Source organism: Diceros bicornis, chromosome 31, assembly GCF_020826845.1.
Source record: "Diceros bicornis minor isolate mBicDic1 chromosome 31, mDicBic1.mat.cur, whole genome shotgun sequence".
Classification (NCBI taxonomy): domain Eukaryota; kingdom Metazoa; phylum Chordata; class Mammalia; order Perissodactyla; family Rhinocerotidae; genus Diceros; species Diceros bicornis.
Genome location: NC_080770.1, coordinates 22875053 through 22899039, shown reverse-complemented (window position 1 = coordinate 22899039; position 23987 = coordinate 22875053). Strand labels below are relative to the sequence as shown.

Here is a 23987-nt window from a genome sequence, read left to right as displayed (position 1 = left end):
CAGGCCCCTACCAGAGTCTCTTCCTGGTCTCGTCTCCCCTTCGATGGGGTCACATCCTCACCTGGGGTCACAGCCACCTCCCTCTGGTCGGGGGTTGGGGGAAGTGTCACAGGCCCACTGGCCATGGGCCAGGGCCCCGCCTCCCTCGGCCGGGGTCACAGTTCCACACGCAGGGGTCAGAGCCCCCCCTCACCTGGGGTCACTGGCCACAGGCAGGGGTCACAGTTTCACATGCGGCAGAGTCACAGGCCTCTGGCCCAAGACGCGCCCTCCCTCGGCGGGGACTCCGTTTCCCGCGCAGGAATCCCTGGTCCCTCCCCCGCGGTCGGCGGCCCCTCCTCCTGAGCCATGGTCCCCGCCCCGGGGGCCCCAGGCTGTCCCGCGGAGTCCCGGGCGGCCGGGCCCCAGGTCCCGGCGTCTACGCGGGAGGCCGCGGACGACTCGCCGCCTCTCTGGGTCTCCTCGCGGCCGGGGACCGCGAGCCCCGGGGCGGGCGGGTCGGCGCTGCGCTACGTCGAGCGGGGCAGGATGGCGGCGTTCCTGGAGGCCGGCCTGGCGCGGGTGCTCTTCTACCCGACGCTGCTGTACACCGTGTTCCGCGGGAAGGCGCCGGGCCGCGCGCACCGCGACTGGTACCACCGCATCGACCCCACCGTGCTGCTGGGCGCGCTGCCGCTGCGGAGCATGACGCGCCGGGTGAGCCGCGCCGGGAGGCCGGCCTGGGAGCGGGCGAGCGCCGCCCCGGCCCCGCGGCCCTGTCTGAGCCCCCTCTTTGCCTCGGCAGCTGGTGCAGGACGAGAACGTGCGCGGGGTGATCACCATGAACGAGGAGTACGAGACGAGGTTCCTGTGCAACTCCGCCAAGGTGAGAGGCCGGGGTCGGGGCGGGGGGGCAGCTGGGGAGGGAGCGCAGCAGGTGACCGTGACCCAGAGACAGGTGTACCAGGCTTTTCTGCCTCCTCAAAAGGAGGGTCTGGTCCTCTAAGCTTAAATGGCTGCGGCTGGAGGTAGAAACTAATTGTGAAATAGAAACTGATGTGAGAGGCATTTACAAGTAGAGTTGACAAAGTCTGACTACTCCTTTGTGCACAAATGTACTCTTAATTTCGGTAACTCAAATCAGTAACCAAAATTGAAAGGCAGCTTTTCTATGGCTTGCTGATTTCATTCATTCAGCACTTACTGAGCACTAAGTGTGGATCAGGCCCTGCCACAGGCATTCAAGATGAAGGCCTACAAACTGTGAGAAGAAAAGATAACCCCCCATCCCCCCCACCAGATTAAATTTATCATAAAACAACCCGTTGAAAAACTGCATAGGGTTCATTTGGCTCTGATTTGAGGGAATTATTATTCATATGTTAGAGATATAGTGGAACTCTAAAGCACTGTCATCCAAAGTTCAGGCCTAAAACATAATTTTCATTAAATGTGAATGCTTGTTTGTGGAACTCACCACAATGGTTATTAGACATTGCCAGATCTTTATAGTGTCTGACATCTGTTAGCACTACACAATTATCTTTCTTGTTTACTGTATTGATATAGCCTGATGAAGATGCTGTTGTTTCATCCAGTAGATTTTTGGAAATCTTAAAAATATTTGTGACTCACATTTAAAATATATTGAGGGCCAGCCCCGTGGCTTAGCGGTTAAGTGCACGCGCTCCGCTGCTGGCGGCCCGGGTTCGGATCCTGGGCGAGCACCGACGCACCGCTTCTCCGGCCATGCTGGGGCTGCGTCCCACATACAGCAACTAGAAGGATGTGCAGCTATGACATACAACTATCTACTGGAGCTTTGGGGGGGAAAATAAATAAATTAAAAATTAAAAATAAAATAAAATAGAATAAAATATATTGATTAGGGGGGCTGGCCCCGCGGCTTAGCGGTTAAGTGCGCATGCTCTGCTACTGGTGGCCCGGTTCGGATCCCAGGCGTGCACCGAGGCACCGCTTCTCCCGCCATGCTGAGGCCGCGTCCCACATACAGCAACTAGAAGGATGTGCAACTATGACATACAACTATCTCCTGGGGCTTTGGGGAGAAGAAGGGGAAAAAAGGAGGAGGGTTGGCAACAGATGTTAGCTCAGGGCCCATCTTCCTCAGCAAAAAGAGGAGGATTGGCACGGATGTTAGCTCAGGGCTGATCTTCCTCACACACACACACACACAAATATATATATATATAGATTAGTGATGGCATACATTTTTAAGGAATGGATAATAGTTCCTTGGATTTCCCAAAGTACTTTGCCACAAGGCAAAGTTATTAGCCAGGAGTTATTAGAGTTATTAGCCAAAATGGTAAATGTTCCTTAGTGTGGTCCGTTCTGCGGAGCAAGAGGAGTCACAAAAAGTGCTTGGTCTCTGAATGTGAGGCTTTGACATTTGTACCATGTGACTATATTATCCCACTAGCGGAGAGAAAAGAAGTCTCCAAGGCAGTGGTTCTCACATTTTAATATGCCTACGAATGATCTGGCAGTCTTGTTCAAATAGCAGATTCCTAGGTACAACCCCCAGCGATTCTGAGTCAGAAACTTTAGGGTGGGCCTAGGAATCTGAATATTGATCAGGCTCCCCTGGTGTTTCTCGTGTAATTGATGCATAAGCCACATGTTGCAAAACTGCTGTTTTTTGTTAATTTCATGAGGAGTATAAAATATTGACCTTCATTCAGAGTCATAAAATCTCTGGTTCCAGCTAAAGAGATTAATAAGAGTAGCTGGAACCCATATGATGTCTTAAAGCAAAAAAAAAAATTGCCCATTTACCAGAGGCCTTATTTCTCTTATTTCTTCTTCTTCTTAAGTGATAGTATTGCACTAACAAAGGTAGGTGTGTTGTTTTAATTTTAAAAATAACTCTATTTTCTACCACATGTCCTCTCAAAAAAAAGTGGTAAAAAAGAGGAGACCTGTGGACAGAGAAATAGAAAGCTCTTGCAAAATACCGTAGCCCAATCCTGCAGCTGAATCACTGCACAGGTGCCAAGATTATGCAAAAACAGTTACACAACCTTTGTAGATGAATTTTATACAGGTAATATTTTGCAGCTAAAGATTCAAGTACCCAAAGGGTACTTTAAGAACACTTTAAATCTTGGACATAATTCTAACTCAGCAGCACAACTGTTTGGTGAAAGACCAACCATGTAGGTCAGCCATTTTAAAGACATTTCTGTAAGAAGTTTCTTGTTTAGAAAACAGTAAACTGTATATTCACATTGTAGTAAACCCTGAAGCTTCCTTGTTGCTTTGCTTCGTCTTGGGAGCCCATCTTCATACCACTCACATTAGGCTTTTTTCATTCTCTTTGTTTTGCTGGTGGACCTGGTTCCAGGAGTGGAAGAAAGTAGGAGTCGAGCAGCTGCGGCTCAGCACAGTAGACATGACTGGAATCCCAACCTTGGCTAACCTCCAGAAAGGAGTCCAGTTTGCTCTCAAGTACCAGTCGCTGGGCCAGTGTGTCTACGTGCATTGTAAGGCTGGCCGCTCCAGAAGTGCCACTATGGTGGCAGCGTATCTGATTCAGGTAGGAAAGGTCTTTCCGGTCCCATTTATAGCAGATTTCCAGAACTTCAGTAGCATGGTCTACTGGCCAGCCTTGCTGGAAGGAGCCATGTCCCCAATTTCAGGCTGTTGGGAGGTGGAAAGCACCTGAGCTTTGCAGATAAGCTGACCCCTGGCTTTGCCACCTACCAGTTGTGTGACCTCAGGCAAAAGTGGCTTCCCCTCTCTGATGTTCAGTTTCCTCAAGCTAAATGTGTTATGAAGCTTGAATAAGAAAGTCTGGCAAGCACTGACCTACAGCAGGCACTCACAAAAATGGAGTTGCAAAGGATGTTAACACCAGGAAAAGGCTAGAAACACTTGTTATAAATAGCATGTCAGGAAATCTAGTATTGTAAATAGTGCTGATCACTTACAGCCCTCGAGTACTCAGATTTCTTCACGTATTTCAGAGTAAAGTTCTGGACACTGGCTTCTAGAAACCGAAGATCCAATGGAATTTTGCTTGTTAATTTGTTATGATTGGCAGATGGGATGCTTTTAGAAATCTTTAGAAGCAAACACTGTCTAGTTGGTCGTTCTGTTATATGCTGCAGCTTGACTCATTTTTGTTACCTGTCTGGCCCCTTCAGAGCATTTACTAAGTCATGTGGATAGTTTAAGGAAAAAGGAAATGTCAAGATAGCCAGCCTGGCCTTGTTTGTGTTACTGTGGACTGCTGGGCATATGATTTAACAATACTAAAGCTTTGGTCATTAGGACTCTGTTTGCTGGAAACAGGGTCTCAGGAGGATATTTTGGGCCAAGTGAGAATTGAACCAGCAGGCTAGAAATCTATATTTTCCTGGCTCTCTTGAGTTCTAAACCAATAACTATCCTTAGGACACAAAGATAACCCTCCTAGTTAAATTTAAAAAGTGCTCTGTTTTTCTAGCCATGGTAGCAAGTTGCATAAAAACATCTACTGTACAACTAACTCTTTCCAGGAAACTTGTACCCAATGGTTCCTCTCAGAGAGGACATCTAGTAGGCCTAGGCAGGCTTGAATCTAGGATCTCAGCCTCACATGTTCAACTTGCTTTTTTCACGATTTGGCAAAGCAAGAATTAGGTAGAAAGACTGCCTTGTGCCCCAGTCTGTTGCATGATCCTGTGCAACTGGTTGACTGAGGGGTTCAAGTGCTCTCCCATTTATAATATATGAGGCAAGGCTTTTAACTCCCCAAAATGTAGGTTTTTAAAAAATGAAATTGTGGGAGCCCTTTAGCACTTGTCATTAGGTCAAGAACCCCTTAACACCCGCCCCTTTCTTTCTCTGCTTTCCCACCCCTGTTCTTCAGGTGCACAACTGGAGCCCAGAGGAGGCTGTAGGGGCCATCGCCAAGATCCGGTCACACATCTACATCAGACCTGGCCAATTTGAGGTTCTCAAAGAGTTCCACAAGGAGATTACTGCAGGGGCAGCCAAGGATGAGACTTGTCACACATCCGAGACATGAAGTACGTGGATACGTGGATTAGAAAGAACTCAGGACAACCCTGCTTGCTACAGAATGAAAAAGTTTAACAGGACCAAAGGGACTTGAGCCCAGACTTGACATAACAGAAATGTGTTAAGTAATGGATAATTTTACTTCCTTTGTCTTGTTTCACTTGCCTGAAATAACACTGTTGTATGGCTAGAAAGATTCAGTGTGGCTTCTATTCACGGAGTATGGGGATATGGGAGAGGGATGAGGGTATTTTCTTGAATAGGGTCAAAGAAATTATTGTGCATCTAACGTTGTGCCTGGTGATATTTAGCACCATAACTCAGAGACATTTAACACGAGGCAAAGAGGGGAGAAATACTCAGCTCGGGCTCTTCGCCACTGTTAGAATCCCAATTCACTGGCCCTGTCGGGCTCTCCTCACTTTTGGAGCAGTGATCCTGTACGTAGAAAAGGAAGTATGGGATTCAATCAAGATTGTGACTGATGTAGAAACGTGTGGGTATGTAATTAGTTTCCCTTAGGAAGTCACCCCTTCAGAATTCAAAACAGACACACACATCCTTTCAAAAACTTTTATTTGTATGAACAGTTCCTAGCTCTTGACTTAGCTTAGAGCTTTTACAAGAGTAGAGAGCTTATATATTTGAGTTTGAAAAAAGTTTCTGCTATTAATCAGAAATAATCCTCTCTGCTTCTTTCTGGCTTACTCCTTGGAATAAGCCAAAAATAAAACCAAAGTATGCATTTCCTGACAGGTAGATGAGAAAACAATAGACGGAACGTCCTGAATTCTAGAGTTGACTTGCTGGTGAAGGACACCTTCAGCTTAGTCCATTCTCCCAACCACTCTAACACCTAGTTCTTTGTGGAAAAATTACCAACTAGCTACTTTGCAGGCTACAGAAAAACAGGAAGACGGGGCATCTTTCCTTCTGTCCTGGGATCAAGGTGCTTCTATTTAACAGTGATCAGGTAAGGAGGGGAGGCTGTGCCTAAGATCTGAGAGGAGGCTTGCTCTAAGCAATCTGTAGTGAGGCACAGGATTACCAGGGGAGAGCAGGGAACAGGCTGGCCTACTCTGAGTTCAAGCAGCCAGCTGAGTCTAGAAAGCCCCAAACGGAACACCCTATGGGTTCAGGGAAGGGCTAAGGTGCTGCCTTGCTAACATGTGCCAAGAAATAACATAGTACTGAGTTAGGACCTTGGGGACTTCCAGTTTGGATGGGTAAGGTGCTGGAAAAGGGGAGGACAAAAGTCAGCTGCTCTTCCCCCCTAGAGCCTTAGGCCAACACAAACTGCAAATTGGTAAGCAGCACTTTAATGCCTCTGGTGACAGTTACAGCTGAAGTGGCAGGGTCAAGCTTGTAGGTGTTGGCATCCCCCTTTTTATATCGGTCCCGAAAAACATAGATGCTCCCGTTACAGCTGGCGATCTTCCAGAGGGATGGGGCAGAGCTCCAAGCCTCAGGAAGGCAAAGCCGGGTAAAGCTGTCTAGCAGGGGATTGTAGCACACCAGGGAGTCCCCTTCAGCCACGATGAACACCAGATCCTTGTGCACAGCTGCGTGCATGCAGCCTGCGAAGGGCAGCACATAGGGCTTCACGTGGCACTTGTCCGTCTCTGTGTCAAAGCACTGGATGAGTCGGGAAGGTTTGGTAAAGAAGTCCAGGTCATTCTCCTCCCCCCCTAGTAAATAGATGATCCCGTTGAGGTTGGCACCAGCGGCCCCTGACACAGCCACCTCTAGCTGGGTTGTCTCTGTCCAAACGTTATCACCTACCCGGTAATAGATAACTGCATTGGAGAGGGTATCCTGCAGTGTCTTGCCACCCAGTGAATAGATGGCATCTTTCCCGGGCACAGACACCAGGGTGTGCTGCAGCCGGTCCCGGGGCAAAGGCGCACACCACTCCCAGTCCACGGTGGCATTGTTGCACTTCCACATGCGCCGTGCGATGGACCCTCCCACCACATACAAGTCTCCACCATGCTTGCAGGCTGCAGTGATCTGGTGGCACAAACTGTTTTGGCCACTTACACTGATGGAGTCATCTTCCGCACAGTGCAAGGACACAGCCAACGAGTGGGTACGAGATGACCCTTTCCCGATCAGGTAAATGTGCACATTCTCCCCAATTTCCTATTGGCAAAATTAAAATTATAAATGATATCTAGCAGTTCTAAGCTAAGGCTCAGCTGAGACACATATCCTTAAGGTCCTGGACCATACATTTGTATCCTGTGCTAACTTACTCCCCTTAGTTACTACATGTCATCCTGCCTCTCCTCCAACCACTTTCTTTCAGGCATTTTGTGCTGGGGCAGAGAATCTGTTGCACTCATCCTTCTAGCTTTGTTAAAACTGTCATGAGCTGGTGCTTCAGACAGAGGGTGTTGAGGATCGTTAATGCAACGATGAAAGCAGTTCTGTCAAGGAGCTTTGGAGCTCAGAGGCTGGCGGCTTCTGGGCTCACGCACACATTCTCCTCCCCAGCTCTTATCAACTTCAAGCCAGAGACGAATTACTTACCGGCCATCAAAGAGGCCAGGCCAATTGACGGCTGGAATGCATGGATATTATCATGTCCCAACCATAAAGAAATCTGCCTTACCTTCAAGCTAGTCCTGAGTGACTCTGCAAAAGCCTCTCTTTCCTCTTTATTAAAATTGATCCAGGCTTCTATTGCCTCTGTTGGGTTCTGGGAACATGGAACTCCATCTGTGAGAGCCAGAGGAAAGGCACGGTCAATGGTAATCCGACAATCCGAAAGAGAAATTTACAGCCAAGGGCTTTAAAGCCATGAACCACTTTGTTCGACTACCACCATGTATGTATATGTATGTGTATGAGAAATTAACCTAAAATTGCCGTGTTTCTTTTAGTCAAAATGGATGCCTTATTATGCTCCCATTTGCCATGGGAGCAATCTACTAGGCTACAGAGCTCACACCTACAGTATGATTATACCTCCCTTGCAGGGTCAGGATTTTACCTAAAGTTGGCCCATCACTTAACAAGTTTTTTAGATATCCTGACTCATCATCAATTGACTTAGCTAACTAGTCCCACAGGTACATGCAAATTGCAGGACTGAGAACACTTATGCATATAAATACAAATAGCTCCTCACTGCCTCTTGTGGGTTAAGTGCTGTTGCTTTTATTTTCCTGGCTTCTTCCTCTGCGAGGCACTGTGTCTCTGAGAGCAGCTACACTAAATGTCAACTCAATCTCTCTCAGAAAGTTTCTAAATTCCTACCAGGAATAATGGAAACTTACACCAGGAAGCCTGAAGGTTCCTTTCTCCTGAACTAGAACATCCACTGAACATCACACCCCTCCCTCAACTTACCTGAGATGATATCAGTGAGGAGATGGTGGGGCAAGTGGAGAAATTCCTCTGTGCTCTGCAGCTGGGCCAGGTGGGCCTTGGCACAGTGCTTGGCAGCAGTGTAGAGCTCAGGATCACTGTGCCGATCTGCCAGCCACATCACCTGAAGACAGTTCCCCACCTGCACTGTGCGCGCCAAAAACCGAGAACATTCCTCAAAGAGAGATGTCAGCTGATACATGTCTGACACCTCATAAATTTCCTGCAGCTCATCAGCTCGGAGTTTCACAGTCCCGTGGTAGATATAATCAACCAGGAGCTGGAAAACAGACTCGCTGACATCCTGCAGCACAATCATCCGGTTGTGGGCCTCCTTCAGGTTGGAACTGAACATGGACCGGAAGAAGCAGCTCTGAGCTGAGAGGACCAGCCGGTGGAGCTGAAACTCCCGGCCTTCCACTGAAATGGTGACATCAGCAAAGAGCTCTTCCTCCAGACACAGTTTCATGATGCCCTGAGCCACACGGCCTGAGTGTGACCGATCTTTGAAAGTGTAGTTCACAAAGTAGTTCTCATCCATAGACGCTCCAGGCTCCTCTGGTGACTCCATGGTGGCCAGCTTCTCTCTCTGCCAGCTGTCTGCAAAGCAACACCACCCTGCGTAACTTGGGGAATCCACAGCCACAGCTGATGAAGCCAACTGTCCAATTCAGGGAGGGAGAAGGGAAGAGAGCAAAGTGCGTCCAGACTGGCCTTAGTCCTGGCTCTGCCAAGAACATCTCTGATGCTCTCCTTCAACCAAAGCTGTGTTCATTCTCCTGCAGTGGCACCCCATCCCTAATGAAATCAACAAAATGTCCTACTCTGGACGTTTCCCTGAGAAAACACGGAATGTTCCTCTCCATGACGTAACAAAAGATTGGTATTTAGGTCAACACATGAAAGCAAGGGGCTGGAAGCAGCCTGTTATCTTAAAAGGCTGGCAAAAAGCCTTACTAAGCAAACAACTACTGGGCATAAAACTAGTGAGGCTCGGGGCAGTAGAACCAGACCAAAAAGACCCCTATGTCCTTGTGTCCAGCCCCTCCCGCCCCCCACGCAGTACGGACTTTCCAGTGGGATGATTGGCCTGGGACATGGGTCAGCCCACACGCTCGTTTCTGAGCTTCTCCCCCACTCGCCCTCATCACTCCCCAAGGCTCCGTCCCAGAACTCGAGACAGGCCGCCGCCCCCAGCCCGGGGGCCGAGGAGGGCTATCGCCCAGAGCAGAGTCCCCGCTCCACCAGGAGTCGCCTGGGAAACGGTCGCCAGGGAAACCGTTCTCCTCCACTCCCCCAACCCGCCCTGCCCGGCGGCCCTCGTCAAAGCTTAGCTCAGGGAGAGGGGGAGGGGTGTGGAATGTGTAACCCAGAACCCTCGCCCCTTCCCCTCTTCTCACCCGTCCGCTTCTTTAGGATCCTCGCCTTCTCTCCAGGCTCTGTCACACCAAGCTAGGGCCACGCTCACCTCACGGTTTCCCCACCTGCCCGCTTCGCTTTCTCACCTGCGTTCCCTCCTTTCATTCCGAAGCCCGGAATCCGGAACCTTTGCTTCCGACCCCACGTCCGCCCGGAAGAGGATCGGATGCACACTTCCGCTTCCGGTCCGTGCCCTTGGGGCTCCGTGTCCTGTGACTCTTGCCGCGGGTTCCTGGTCTGCGTCTGGAGAACATGGCGGCGGCGGCGGTGGCTAGGGGCTGGTGGCGGGGGCTCGTCGGGGCCGTGGCGCTGGCCAGGGGTGAGCAGGGGGCAGTCGACTGAGGCCTGGGGCAGGAGCAGCGGCGCGCCCAGCGCAGGGAGACCCTCAGGCCTCACCCTCGCTCTTGTGCCTTTTCTCTCCCGGTGCAGCGGCCAGGCGACCCTCGGTGCTGTTGCTGCCAGTGAGGACGGACAGCGCTGCGGCCGACACGCGCCGTGAGTATGTGCGGGCCGGGCCCCTCTCGGGACTACAGACGGGGGCCCCTTTGTTCCCTCCGTCCGATGTTTGTCCTTGCTCTGGGATGCCCTTCCCTGCATCCTCCTGGCAAATCTCCGCTTGCCCTTGGAGACCTGACTGCAGTGATTCTCCCTCTGCAGGCGGAATCGGGCCTTCCCTGGGCCCTTACGCCCTTTCGCTTTTCTGTTATGACCCAGATTGCCCCTGGTCCATTTCCATGATTCCCTTTTCTTTTGATTCAACTGTCAGCTCTTTGAGAGCAGGAAACATAACCTTTGGGCTTCAGAGCACTGTTACAATAGTAGCTCAGGTTAATTGAGTGCTTATTGTGTGCCAGGCAACTTGCTGAGCGTTTTAGTGAATGATCTTATTTAGTCCTCACAACAGTCTTATGAGGTAGATAGTGTTATGCTTTTTGTGGTTCTTAAAAATAAAACAGCCAGTTATTTTACCAGCAAAATGGGTTTATTTGGGAATGGCAGAGGAATTTCAGTTCGGAATGTGCAGTCCATGGCTGAACCATAGGCAAGTCACGTTGGGCAACAAAGGAGAGAAACTTTATAGGGAAAAAGGAGGGAATTGGGAGGGGCTGCTTTAAAGCAAAGTCCATTGGAGGAAAGCTGACAGTTCAGGGTGGTGATGGTTTCTCATTGGCTGAGCTTGTTGCTGGGCAAGGAGAAAGTCTTCCTTCTGCTGGAGTAGTAAAGTAAGCTTCCTGTCAGAGATGCAAAGAGCCTCTCTTCCGGTTGGGGTCTGCAGACAGCAGAGAGTGGTAGCTCATGAGAGCTTCCCCTACGGGGCTTGCTGACTCCATTTTAAATGAGGTTTCTTTCATTAATTTTCACATCTTCATACTATATGTCAGGAAACAGTCCAGAGAAGTAACTTAGTCACATTATTAGTAAGTGACAGATCAGGCCTGCCTGCTGTCAAAAGCGGAGAACACTTAACCATTACTCTGCAGTCTATGATGTGTGGGTGCCCAGTGATTTAGGGTCACATGAATGAGTGTATGGAGATATGTTACGGTTAACATGAGTTGACTGGGAATCAGGAGACCTGGCATTTCTCCCCTTTCTGGGCCTCAGTTCCCTCATCTATGCGAAAAAAAAAAAAATGTTTCAACTACATAATGTTTGGGGGCTCTTCAACCCTGAAGTTCTTAGCTTGAGAACTTGCTATGAGCTAGATGGTAAGGAGATACAGAGAAGCAAAAGTTCTGGTTCCCCGCTTACAGAGCTCCTAGTCTGGTAAGAGAGCTGAGACGTATGCTGTGTTAGCAGAAACACAGGCATTGTGAAGGAAGAACCATGGGGTAGTTTTGAGAAGAGGCAAACACCCCAGCTGCAGTAATAAGAAGAGTCTTTTTGTATTGTGTAGGTGGCATTTTCCCTAAGTTTTCATCACTTCCTATTCCCTGAAAGAGGAATCCTCTGGCCTCACCTTTCTCAAGGTTCTCAGGGAGCCCTGCTGGGAGACAACACCCCTTATAAGCTGAAGAGACTGGCTGCAGGGCTGGGTGCTGTCTTCTCTGTTCTTTTGTTAAATGTGCCTTCTCCTTCCAGCCACTGTCAGACCACGGAATGATGTGGCCCACAAGCAGCTCTCAGCTTTTGGAGAGTATGTGGCTGAAATCCTGCCCAAATATGTCCAACAAGTTCAGGTAATATTCACTACTGTTGTTTGGTCCGGGAAAGAACCATGTTCTCAGGGCTTGGGGAGTGGGCAGCCTGGTAGCAAAGAAACCACAGACTCCTCCATCCCAACTTGGGCTTCTTTCTCTGCCTGAAACCAGGAGAATCCAGCTGAACGTAGCTGCTCCCTCGGGAGCTTTCTGCTCTCTTTTCTCTCCCATTCCCTGTCTGCAGGTGTCCTGCTTCAATGAGTTAGAGATCTGTATCCATCCTGAGGGGGTCATCCCAGTGCTCACTTTCCTCAGGGATCACACCAACGCACAATTCAAATCCTTGGCTGACTTGACGGCAGTGGACATCCCCACCCGGCAGAACCGTTTTGAGGTCAGTCACAAGATTTGAGAAGGTTTGGAGAGTAAAGGAGAGGGGACAGAACAGTTTTAGGGTGACAGCTACCAGTGGGAACCATAGCCTCCTTAGTTTCAGTTAGTTTCAGTTAGGGTCAAATAATACAACACAGCAGTTAAACCAGGGCCTCAGAATCAGGCAGACCTTGAGTTAGAACCCTGGCTCTGCCACTAACAGGCTGTGTGACTTCAAACATTTTGTTTAATTTTTCTGAGTTTTAGTTTTCTTTTTTTATAATTTTATTTATTTATTTTTCCCCCAAAGCCCCAGTAGACAGTTGTATGTCATAGTTGCACATCCTTCTAGTTGCTCTATGTGGGACGCGGCCTCAGCATGGCCGGAGAAATGGTGCGTCGGTGTGCGCCCGGGATCCGAACCTGGGCCGCCACCAGTGGAGCACACGCACTTAACCGTTAAGCCATGGGGCCAGCTGTGAGTTTTAGTTTTCTTATGTGCAAAGTAAGTATGCAGTTGTCCGTACCTCATAGGGTGGTTGTGGAGGAGTAAATGAGGTAGTACAGGTAGATTGCTAGCACACAATACATTTAGCTATTGATATTTACTGATCATCTATTGTTGGCCAGATCCTGGCATCAAGAGAGAAGTAACACCCAATACCTGCCCTCCCGGAGTCTCCCACACTCTAGTAAGAGAGAAGGACATGTGAACAGCTTATTGTAATAAAACATAACACAGGGGATGATAGAGAGATGCTGTCAGAGCACAGGAGGGGCACTTAGCCCCGTCTGGGATGCTCCTTTGAAGGGAGAAAAAACATTTGTGCTGAATCTTAATGAAAACCAGGAGACCAGGAATTAGCCCAGTTAGGATCAGGGCAAGGGGAGGGGAGGGTCAGGAGACATCCCAGACAAAGGGAGTAGCATGAACAAAGACGAGCATGTGACATGCTGGGCTACCATGTGGCTTAGGCCTTTGGAAGTAGTTGTTAAGTGTAGGAGGATCTTAAGGTTTTGAGCTTCAGGATAGAAGGCAGGTTCACAGGGTGGAACCCTAACCTACCCTATATCCTCATCATTGATGCTCACCCTCAGGGACTCCCACCCCAGACCCCTCAGCCTGTGGCCATCCTGGTCCTCCAGCTCCCTGTGTTCTCCCTAGATTGTTTACAACCTGCTCTCCCTGCGCTTCAACTCCCGGATCCGTGTGAAGACCTACACAGATGAGCTGACGCCCGTCGAGTCCGTTGTCTCTGTGCACAAGGCAGCCAACTGGTATGAGAGGGAGGTGAGTTACTGGACATGGTGGGCCAGAGTTGGGGAACTGTTTGAAACTACTGGATGCAGTGCAGCCCCTCAACCTAGTGTTGGCTGTGATGGACTGGTTGCCTGAGGGCCTCCTTTTTCTAGATCTGGGACATGTTTGGAGTCTTCTTTGCTAATCACCCTGACCTAAGAAGGATCCTGACAGACTATGGCTTCGAGGGACACCCTTTCCGGAAAGACTTCCCCCTGTCTGGCTATGTGGAGGTAGGAGCCTTGGAACTGGGGCAGCAGCCACAGGGAGGGACTGGCAGGGAACCTAGGGGATCCTGGGTGTGGCAGGAAATATGGTCTGTGGATGGTGGTGGTTTAGGAGCGTTCGCTCTGATTCAAATCTTAGCTCCACTTGTGTAATCTAGGGCAAGTTACTTGGTTTCTCTCTGACACAGTTTTCTCATCTGCAAAGTGGGAACAATAATAGTACTTAGCTTATAGATTTGTGGTGAGCTAAATGATGTGAGTGTAAAGCCTGGTGTATTGTAAATGTTCAGTTGATGTTAACCATTATTGTAATGGTCATTTTAATGACCAAGGTAGCCTTGAGGACACACTTAGTCTGTCCCCAAGGTCTGAAAGTGGAGTGTCATTTTATCCTGCCCTAGATCTTGGAGAAGGCAGCTGACAGGGAAGACACTAAATGTTGAGCCCTTGAAAATGGCCAGAGGCAGAAGCGGTAACATGACTAGAAGGGCCTTATAAAAATTTCAGTGCTTTCCTTTACCACCCGTGTGCTGCAGGTTATTAGCCGGAAGATGGTCTATCGTATACATACACACCTGATTTTGTAGCAAAGTAACTTTTTGGAAATGTTGAGATAGTGGCAATCCAGCGCTTCTCTTCAGTGCCCAAGAGCTCCTGTTTTCTTAGTGTTGAGCATGGTCCCATTGCCAGCACCTGTTTATCTTCACCTTATCCAGCTGATCCTCCAATAACAAGAAAAGCCATGCTAAAGCCCCTGCCTTGCATCTCAATGGTGATAATGCCAAGGCCACAGGACCTGAACTTGAGTGCTTGCCAGTTTAGATTTACTCTTTTCAGCCACTGACTTGCTCCCTAATCCTGGCAGATGCTTACCATTACCTTATAAGAGCGTGTGGATGAGTGAGCAAAGTCAGTTCTGCTAGAAAAGGGGCTCAGAGCTCATGACGTGGGGATGGTGGGCAGGGGAGCTTAACTAGTAGTGGCAGGGCATGAGGTGGAGGCCATTTTGGACTGTGGTTGGGATGTGACCTGATGGGTAACACAGATGTGGATAGAGACTTACTGACAGTGGCTGGGACAGGAGTCAAGGTCAGAGAAGTAAAGGGGAAGTTACCCAGGGCTTTGGGAAAGTGGGCTCCTCAGTGGCCGTAACAAGGCCTTGCTCAGTGCTCAAGCCTGCCTTTTCTTCTGCAGCTACGCTATGATGATGAGGTGAAGCGTGTGGTGGCCGAGCCGGTGGAGCTGGCCCAAGAGTTCCGCAAGTTTGACCTCAACAGCCCATGGGAAGCTTTCCCTGCCTATCGCCAGCCCCCTGAGAGTCTCAAGCTTGAAGCCGGAGACAAGAAACCTGAAACCAAGTAGCTCCAGGGAAGGCATGTGGATCCTAGACAGCGCCTTATCTATAATTGATTGTCCATGTAAATAAAATCCTACTTAGACTCACCACTTCCTGTGTGCTTATCACGGGGAGAAGTGAAGCTGACTCAGGAGAGAGATGCAGGCAGGGGTTTTTCCCCCCGCTCCCTTAGACTTTGCCAAACGGGGAGTCTTATTTTAATGGGACTAAACGGTGCAGTTGCAGACATGGTGACCTGCAGGCCTGGATGTACTTCTGAAAGAGGGATTCTGGAGCTGAAATTCAAAGTTCTTATGGTCCACAGGGCTCAGGATGGGTGTGGCATGGTCTCTCCTGAGAACTGGAGGGGTCTCAACTGCTGGAGAAAGCCCTTCCTCACAGCAGACTGTCTGGTGGCAACTGATGGAACCAGGGAAACCCCCACCCACCCTCATCGCATCCAAACATCCACAGGGTTCCATGAGGCAACAGGAAGGGCCACAGCTCATTTCTGAGTCTTGACCCCTGCATCCTGCTCCCTGCGACCTGACAGCCCATCATGCTTGGGCTAAGGGAATCTTCCTGGACTCTGACCTGAGCTGAGAATGTTGTCAGCAAGCAAAGGTCCCAGGGCAGGGGCAAAAGACACTCAGGAGCTGCAGACCTGTCTGTTTTCCAGGGGACAGGACTCCTTACCCCTGCCTGTCTGGGGTCTGTTCAGCTGCTGGTCGAGTGCCTGAGGTGGAAGTGCTCGCCTCTGCCTGTCTGTTGGGCCGCCCAGCCAGCCCGCCCACCATTTGGAGGGCTGGCTGATGCTCTTGGCTGCTGAGGGGCTCCCTGGAGGCTGGGCTGGGCTGGGTGTCAGGGGCTGGGCTCAGCTGCAGGATGTTTTAGGGGTGAGGACAGATAGTAAGGTAGCATTACTGCCTGGGCTCTTTCCTACCTCTTGGGAGGGCCAAGCTACAGCTATTTGCTACCGAACACCTTTTTTTAATTAACTAAACATCCCTCCCATCTGGGCAGGAACAGGCTGATGGCCTGACAAGCAGGGAGCCAGACTCCTACTGCCAACAACCAAAGATTCCACATTTCTATGGGATGGAAAGAGCCCCTGGAAGCCAGAGCGAGCCCCTCCCTGTTTAGCAGTGAAGACTGACACCAAAAGCAGGGAACGCCGGAGAGCAGCCTGCAGTGGAAAGTTGGAGCTGTGGTGTGTGGCAGGCGGATACGGCAGCAGAGAGAGAGTAAGCCTCTTACTCTCCCTCTGAGCAGCTAGGGAGACTAAGACTCAGGACGTGGTGCGGCATGGCTGGGACAATGCAGCTCCTGGCTTGGCTAATGGTAGCCATTTGCCTCCTCCCAGGGGTGACTACAACCCGGCACTATGCAGGTACTGGGGCTTCAGGGTGGGGTGGATGGGAGCCAAGGAAAGCTCCCAGTTGATAGCAACTATAGTTGGTTCTATCTGAGCCTAGCAGGGCCTAGGTAGGAACTGTGGGTATGGTAGGTACCAGGCTCACCTGTGCCACGGGGGTGGGGGTGGGGGGGTGGAGTGTAATAGTGGGGGTCCCACCTCCACAACCAGACAGGTCCAAGTGAAGCAAAGGGAGACGGCCCTAGGTGCCCTCAACGCTGGCCCTAGACAGAGCTGGGCCCTGGGCTTATTTCAGATGATGTGCAAAGCAGGACCTCTTGACCTGTCCCGGGCTTGGGACAGTCATTCCAAGGGCTGTGCAGCACCCCAGGCTGTGGGATGAAGGAGCTGCAGCAGACATCCTGCCTTGCCTGGCCTCCCTGCCTTGCACATGATCACTACTGAGAAGCAAGGAAGGAGTAGGTTCCTCCCAAAGGGTCCTCAACCTTTTGAGAAGGGTCACTGGCACTGTTTTAGGTCACACTGTCCCCAGATATAGGGAGGGGAAGTGGGAAGTGAAGTGTCTTGTGACCCGTTGGCCTGGAGCTCTTCGCCAAGGGAACTGTAGAAGTTCAAGGAGGAGTCCTGGACATTTGCCGAGGTGGCATCTTGGGTTTGGGATGATGATTTTGGGATCACAAGACCTATGCCTGGTCGGGTGAATGTCAATGTGCATGTGTGTGTAGGGGGAGGGGGCATGGGATGGCATTCCTGCTCTTTTTGTAGATAGAAGATCTCTAGGCACCCCTACCAGGCAGTTGAGGGACACTTCTGGGAGGCTGGGGTGTTCAGGGTGGAGCTTGGCAGGGGCCTGACTCCTCTCTGCTGCCCCAGGGCAGCCCATGAACAGCGCCAGCGTGGGAGGTGGCCTGCAGGAGCCAGAGGTCCCGGAAGTGATGTTTGAGGTCTTTCCTCCAGCCTGGGACATGGGGGTGGGAGTGTCCAGAGGTCCGTAAGCTCAGGGTTGGGAAGGGGGACGTCTCAAGCTGGGCCTGCTGGGGGAGGGGGGCAACCCAGCATGGGTCCTACTGCCTGCTTACGCCCCCTGGCCCACTCTTGCTCCCTGCCCGGCCCCTTAGGCCCCAGCCCACCCCTTACATGGCTCCCCTTGCAGCTGCTCTGGGCTGGGCTGGAGCTGGATGTCATGGGGCAGCTGTACATCCAGGACGAGGAACTGGCATCCACACGTCCAGGCCGCCGGCTCAGGCTCCTCCTTCAGCGCCACGTGCCCAGTGACTTGGAGGGTGCCAAGCAGCAGCTGCAGCAGTTCCAGAACCTGCGGAAGGGGCCTCCTCTTAGCCCTTGGGACTTTGAACATCTGCTCCTCACAGGCCTTTCCTGTGTCTACCGGCTCCACAAGGCTAGCGAGGCTGAGGAGAGGGGTCGCTGGGCTGAGGTTTTCGCCCTCCTGGCACAGGAAACACTCTGGGACCTGTGCAAGGGCTTCTGCCCCCAGGGCCAGCCCCCTTCTCTGGGGCCCTGGGCCTCGATCCTTGCTTGACTCCTTCCCCTGACCCTCCCCTTTCACATCCCACCCCAAGCCAGACCCATCCTGGGCAGAGGCTTCCAGCTGGCCCCTGGTTCATCCCACTGTGCTCAGGTCTCTGGGCTTGGCTTGTACCCTGGACCCCAGCTTACCCCTCCCCCATCTTCTTCCCTGGGCCCTGACAGGCTAAGAGGACAGGCTCTGGGTCCCAGGCAGCAGTGTGAGCGCGCGTGCGCGCAGGCTGTGTGTGTGTGTGTGTGGGTGGGTGTGTTGCGGTCAGGGTTGAGATTCGGAGATGCTGAAAGGGAAGCTGCCGTGTGTATGCTGGGGTCGGGGTTGAGAAGTGTGTTTAAGAGATGCCGAAAGGGAAGCTTCCCCCAAGTAAAGCCAGGTCAGACCCTCAAACTACCCCCCTGGCAGTCCATGAGTGATCCTGTGGCATCTACAGGACCTTGTAAATGCAGAGCACCCAGTCCTAATTTAGATACCCCTTTTAAGCCCAACCACTGCTCTGCGGTCCCTGAGCCTCCAAGTTCCCCATATGGACTAGGAAAATAGACTGGACGTCAGTTCAGTCTGTTGGAGGAGTGGAAGGAAGAAGATGGAGGAGATGTTTTTTGGTCCATCTCCACAGGCTCAGAGGAACATCTCAGAGGAGGGAGTGAGGCTGGGAGGGGACTGAGAGAGACAAGCTGAGGCTGGCTGGTGCAGCCCTGCTCCTGTGTAGCTGTCCCATAAAATGTTCTCTTCTGGCCTCCTGGAGCCTGTGTCCTTCTATGTCAGAGTAAGTTGTCTAACACCTGCCGTGAGCAAATCACCCTCCCTAACCTGGGAGGGCGGAAGTCCGACAACCAGGTATCAACAGCTCATCCCACTGGCATTTCCTGCTGGAAGAGGAATGTGCTGTTTCCTTGAACCCCAGGCCCCCAGAGAGGTAGGAGGGTGTTGCCCCTTGTCAGGAAAAGGAATCAGCTGGGCCCTAAGAGTGACGTCATAGGCCAATGAGGAGGAGTTAGAAGGGACTGACTAGAAAAGGACACGAAGGGGAGGCCCACAACGGGTTAGGTGAGTAGGGTACAAATTCCCACCTCCTGGCCCTCCCAGGGCCTGATGGAACCTGCCCTCTGCCCCCCGACCCCCACCCCCCGCCCCCAGACAAAAGTGTCGCAGACAAGACAGAGCGCAGGCCCACTTTATTGGCAGAGTCCAGTCGCGCTGGGCGGGCCGTCATGGCCATGCTCGCGCCGGCCAGACGTTCGGGCGGCGGCCCTGGCTGGACAGGCACGCCCCGGGCTCCTCCCCGGCCGGGGCTCAGAGCTCCGGGGGCCCGAGGCCCGGCGCGCCGGCGGGGGCGAGGTCGGGGTAGACCAGGAAGCCGGAGAAGGTGATGTACTTGCCGTGGTTGCTGTAGGCGCCGTAGCCGTCGTGGTCCTGGCTGAGCAGCCAGACGGCGTCGCCGCGCTGCAGCGCCAGCATCACGCTCTGGCTCTGCATCTCGCGGCGCCGCGACGCGCCGTCGTCGTAAATCATGGCCTGCACCTCGTCGCGGTTCTTCATCAGCTTCACCGACAGCGTCTTGCGCGGCAGCTTGCCCAGCGTGAAGGAGAAGAAGTAAGCGCCCGGCAGGCGGCAGCGGAACACGCCGGCCGCCGCGTCGAAGTCGCCGCCGATGTTGACGAGCTCCGTGTCGAAGGCCAGCGGCCGGTGCCGCGGCCCGGAGCCCGCGTCCGAGCCCACCAGGCTGCGCGTGCGCGCCGCCGAGAAGGCCGAGCGCGGCTCGCGGGGCGCGGGCGGCCCTCGCGCAGGCGCGTCGGCGTCGGCGTACACCAGGTAGCCGCTGAAGGTGGCGCCGGGTGCGCCGAGCGCGTACTGCGGGGCGCCGTGCAGCCGCAGCCACACCGTGTCGCCGTAGTCGAGCTGCAGCATGGCGCTCTGGCTGGCGGCGCGCCGCGCGCCGGGCCGCCGCTGCTCGTCGAAGGCCAGCGCCTGCACCTCGTCGCGGTTGCGCACAAGCATCACCGACAGGCTCTTGTGCGGGGCCTTGCCCGCCGTGAAGGAGAAGAAGTAGGCGCCGGGCACGCGGCAGCGGAACTGGCCGGTGGCCGCGTCGAAGTCGCCCCCGATGTTCACGTACACCTTGTCGAAGGTCACCGCCATCTCCGACGCGCCCTCCAGGGGGGTGGTGCGTGCGGCCGAGAAGGCTGAGCGCAGCTCCGCTGAGCCGGGGGCCGGGCCCAGCGCCCAGCAGGCGGCCGGGCCCAGCAGCCCCAGCAGCCCCAGCAGGAGCGGCAACATGGCGCCTGGGAGGGGAGGCAGAAGGGGAAGGAGAGGAGGGTTGGGCAGGGGCCGCCCGCAGATGCCCGGAGCCCCTGGACTGGGAGACGGGTCCTCTTCACAGCCCTGCCCTTGAGCCACAACTAGGACTTCGTTTCCTACACACTTGGACCAGCTCGGTGGTTCTCAACCTTCAGCGGGCCACAGTGTCACCTGGAGGGCTTGTTAAAACACGCCTTGTTGGGTCCCACCCCCAGAGTTTCCATTCACTAGGTCTAGGATGAGGCCTGAGAATTTGGATTTCTAACAAATTCCCGGGTAATGCAGATGCTGCTGGTCCAGGGACACATTTTGGGAACCCTGGCCCATGGGCCCATGACTCTCCTTTTTTTTTGTAAGCACCGCACTCCTTTCTTAAGGGAAAGCTCGCACACATAGGCCACAGACACAAGCAGAAATGTTCCGGTTGAAGGGGCCTGTGGCCCTGTCTGCTGGGTTTACCCATCCCCTCCCCCTTGGCACTCAGGGGCCCTGGGAACACAGCGGGTGGTCAGGGGGGTCTCTGAGTTTCCTTCAGCCTCCCGTTTGCTGCATTTTCCTGTGGCTCTTCTATGGTCCTTGGCCTGCCCCTCACTCAGGCACTGGGTCTCTGTACTGATGGCCTCCATCATGGCCACTGTTTCAGCCTTCATCTGGGCAGGAAAGGAAATAGCTGCTCCCTGACCCCTTTCCTGGCCTCTGACCCCCTCAAGGGTCAACTCCCACCCTGAACCTCTGGACTCCCCAGGGGCCCTTCTTGCACTAAAGAGGCCAGAACAGTTGGGCTTGGAGGTAGCTCCCCCTCAGAAATCAGAGGAAGAGATAGTGACTCCCTCCCCTGGGCTTGGGGGCTGGTCATTGAGGGGGAAGAGAGAACCAGGGGCTGCTGGGGATAGAGAGAGGGAGCAGCAATTCCAGCAGGGACCATGAGGTCAGCAGCTTTGTTCCTCAGTAGCGGTGAAGTGGAGAGGACAGACAGCTCCACCTGACTCTACCACTTACATGCTCTGAAACCTTAGACAAGTTCCTAACTTCTCTGGGCGTGGCTTCCTCTGTGTAAATGGGGAGCAGACCTGCCTCACAACTTACTGTGAGGATGCTCTGAGATAGCAGGTGTGAACACGGTTTATGAATGGCAGTGCTGCCCAGGAGTGCAGATGCTTCTGCTCTTGGCCTTGAGAAAAACGATCTGATCAGGTCCTTAACTTAAGGGATTAGGGACTCAGTAACTCCTACCCTGGGAGCTTGGCTGCGTAACTCAAAGGAGTCACTCTACGATGGTGGGATTCCATCCTGCTTCCTAGTAGGGCATAGGCTTTAGGGCTTGAATACCCAAAGGCTCTGAAGTGGAGACAAAGCAGAAAAGAAAATGAGCTGGCAACAGCCTAGGATGTGTGCTTCTACAGGAAATATCCCGGGAGGGTGTGTAGCTTTGTGTCTTAGAGACACTGGGGTCTGCTGGGAAGGGTTGCCAGGTGCAGCTGTGCACATGTGCCCCCCCACAACAAGGACATTCACCTGGGGGAGGTGGGTGCTGGAATCTAGCCCAATTTCTACTTGCCCAGCTGTGTGGAGCTGCTGCACCTGGGGAAAAGTGTGGCTTTTTCTAATTCTCTTCCTCAAGACCCTAAGTCCCTAGCCCAGCTGAACACTCTCTCCTTCCAGAGCAGGTGACTTGTCTAATTCTTACAAAGGTGTCGCATGGGCTAGCTGACATCCTGGTGAGGGCAGAGAGGAGGAAGGGGGCTTGTCTGCAGTGGAGCAGATTATACCTCGTGAGTATTCAGTGCATTCCTTTTATAGAACTCTTTGTTCACATCTGGTCTCACAGCAAACCTGAGAGACAGGTGGGCCCTCTCCCATTTTATAGATGAGAAAGCCAAGGCCCAACAAGGGGAAGCATTTGGGTCCGAGGTCACCCATGGAGCACTGAGGCAAGCCTTGAACTGAGGTCTTTTGGCTCCAAATTCAGTGTGCCTTCCTCACCACCACCTTTTCCTCCTAGTCACAGATATTTCCAGCCAACCTGTCCCCTGCCTCAGTTTCCCTTTTTGCAAAAATAGGAGGAGAGACAAGTGGAATGAGTCTTAGGATCCTGGGTGAAGGAGAAAGAAGGCAAAGCCAAACAAAAACTCGAGCGTTTTGCCTTCTGAGAGTATGGGAACGTCTCACTCACTCTCACCAGGCTGCCTTCCTAGCAGGTCCTGCCCCCTGCAATCTCCCTGCCCTGCTGGTGCACCCTGCCAGTGCCAGAGGGTCCTCCTGTGTGTCCAGTACCCAGCCTCCGTTTCACCCACCCCTGCCCATTTCCCAGATCCCCCTAAACCCCCTTCCCTGAGCAGGGCAGAGGTGGGAGGGTGTCAGGTGGGCATCAGAGTTCCAGGGAAGGAAATGGCTGTTCATAGCTCTGTCCAGGTGGGGCTCAAAATAGTCATCTTCAAAGAGAAAAAACTGGGACAGAGATTGCTGGGCAGACCCAGAGCCCCGGAACCAACGGGGACGGTGCAGCGACGTCAGGCTACGGGCATCTCAGAGACCCCGTCCCCGCCAAACCCCCTCCCCAGTTACCCCCTCCCTCAAGCCCTGCCAGAACCCCCCCTCCCCACCTACCTTGAAAGGCCCTCATGCTCCCAAGAAGATAAGTCCCCCTTTCACAGAAGAAGCCAATTAACCCTTTCTCATGAAAAACAGAATCCGTTAAAAAGGGGTACCCCAGACCCTCTCTCCCCAGACCTTCGTTCATCCATCCCCCCTTCGGAGTAAAAGCCCTTGAGCCTCTTTCATGAAAAAATGCTCCCAGGTCCTCCTTTCAGAAAAAAAGGAGCCGAAGCCCCCGCGCCATCCCCGGCCCCCGCTTCCAACAAAGGAGAAGCCTTGGCTCCCCGCGTCCCCGAGCTGCCCTCACCTGGCTGCGGGCGGCGGTCGGTCGGGTTCGCTCCGAGCCCGCGCTCCGGCTCCGCGCTCGGGCTCCGGGGGGTGCCGGGCTGCGCACTGACCGCCCGCGCTGCGGCGGCCGGGCCTGGCGGGGGCGGCGGGGGCTCGGGCCGCTCCTCCGGGACCGAGGCGGCGGCGCGGCGCTGGGACCCCGGGGTGGGCGCGGGGCAGGGAGGCGCGAGGCAAGAGGACAGCTCGAGAGCGAGCGAGCTGACCGGCAGGAGGAGAGGCGGGGGAGAGGCGGCGAGGGGGAGAGGAGGAGGAGAGGGAGAGCGCGCCGAGGAGGGGGAGCCGAGCCGCAGGGCCTCGGGGCACCGCACCGAGGAGGCCCCTGCGCAGGCTGCGCCCAGCACTGCGCCCTTCCTCATCCGTGACCTCCCTAGAGCTTCGTCCCCAGGGTCTAGAGAGCAGGCATCATTAATCCAAGTTAGCAGATGGGGAAACTGAGGCCTGAGGCAGAGGCCAAGCTGGGGGTGGCCCAGGGCACTCTACAGACCAGCCTCCTCCCTGGTGTGAGGAGAGGGGACTGGAGCAGGACACAGAGGCTGGACTAGCCTCTGGGCTGCAAGGACAGTGGAAGGTGAGATTGGGGCTGGGACAGATGTCCAGGCTGAGTGGCATTGGGGGAGGGGGCTGAGGAAAGAGAAGGATAAATGGGTCAATGTT

At 53.3% G+C, this 23987-nt stretch overlaps 5 protein-coding genes across 8 annotated transcripts; 3 read left to right on the top strand and 2 right to left on the bottom strand.

Moving 5' to 3' along the window:
* Positions 1 to 280: 280 nt before the first annotated feature.
* Positions 281 to 5201, top strand: PTPMT1 (protein tyrosine phosphatase mitochondrial 1). Of its 2 annotated transcripts, XM_058526957.1 has the most exons (4): positions 390 to 696; positions 785 to 865; positions 3347 to 3538; positions 4856 to 5201. In XM_058526957.1, exons 1-4 carry the CDS (start codon positions 529 to 531, stop codon positions 5012 to 5014), a joined length of 600 nt encoding a protein of 199 aa, XP_058382940.1. In that variant the 5' UTR covers positions 390 to 528; the 3' UTR covers positions 5015 to 5201. The 2 variants fall into 2 exon arrangements, with proteins under 2 accessions (XP_058382941.1, XP_058382940.1); XM_058526958.1 differs by lacking the exon at positions 3347 to 3538 and having other exon boundaries at positions 281 to 865.
* KBTBD4 (kelch repeat and BTB domain containing 4) lies at positions 5189 to 10166 on the bottom strand. Of its 3 annotated transcripts, none has more exons than XM_058526951.1 (4): positions 9885 to 10166; positions 8362 to 8979; positions 7622 to 7728; positions 5189 to 7149 (listed from the first exon to the last, which is right to left on the bottom strand). In XM_058526951.1, the coding sequence occupies exons 1-4, from the start codon at positions 9901 to 9903 to the stop codon at positions 6289 to 6291; spliced, it is 1605 nt and encodes a 534-aa protein (XP_058382934.1). In that variant the 5' UTR covers positions 9904 to 10166; the 3' UTR covers positions 5189 to 6288. The 3 variants fall into 3 exon arrangements, with proteins under 3 accessions (XP_058382934.1, XP_058382936.1, XP_058382935.1); XM_058526953.1 differs by having other exon boundaries at positions 8362 to 9040; positions 9780 to 9914; XM_058526952.1 differs by having other exon boundaries at positions 9780 to 9914.
* NDUFS3 (NADH:ubiquinone oxidoreductase core subunit S3) lies at positions 10017 to 15284 on the top strand. Its single transcript, XM_058526956.1, has 7 exons — positions 10017 to 10117; positions 10228 to 10293; positions 11881 to 11978; positions 12184 to 12333; positions 13477 to 13602; positions 13725 to 13844; positions 15033 to 15284. Exons 1-7 carry the CDS (start codon positions 10051 to 10053, stop codon positions 15198 to 15200), a joined length of 795 nt encoding a protein of 264 aa, XP_058382939.1. The 5' UTR covers positions 10017 to 10050; the 3' UTR covers positions 15201 to 15284.
* A 66-nt stretch (positions 15285 to 15350) lies between these two features.
* Positions 15351 to 19258, top strand: FAM180B (family with sequence similarity 180 member B). The gene is made up of 2 exons (XM_058526959.1): positions 15351 to 16564; positions 17668 to 19258. Exons 1-2 carry the CDS (start codon positions 16480 to 16482, stop codon positions 18087 to 18089), a joined length of 507 nt encoding a protein of 168 aa, XP_058382942.1. The 5' UTR covers positions 15351 to 16479; the 3' UTR covers positions 18090 to 19258.
* Positions 19259 to 19260: 2 nt separating this feature from the next.
* C1QTNF4 (C1q and TNF related 4) lies at positions 19261 to 23472 on the bottom strand. The gene is made up of 2 exons (XM_058526955.1): positions 23293 to 23472; positions 19261 to 20374 (listed from the first exon to the last, which is right to left on the bottom strand). The coding sequence occupies exon 2, from the start codon at positions 20367 to 20369 to the stop codon at positions 19386 to 19388; it is 984 nt and encodes a 327-aa protein (XP_058382938.1). The 5' UTR covers positions 20370 to 20374; positions 23293 to 23472; the 3' UTR covers positions 19261 to 19385.
* Between the last annotated feature and the right edge of the window lie 515 nt (positions 23473 to 23987).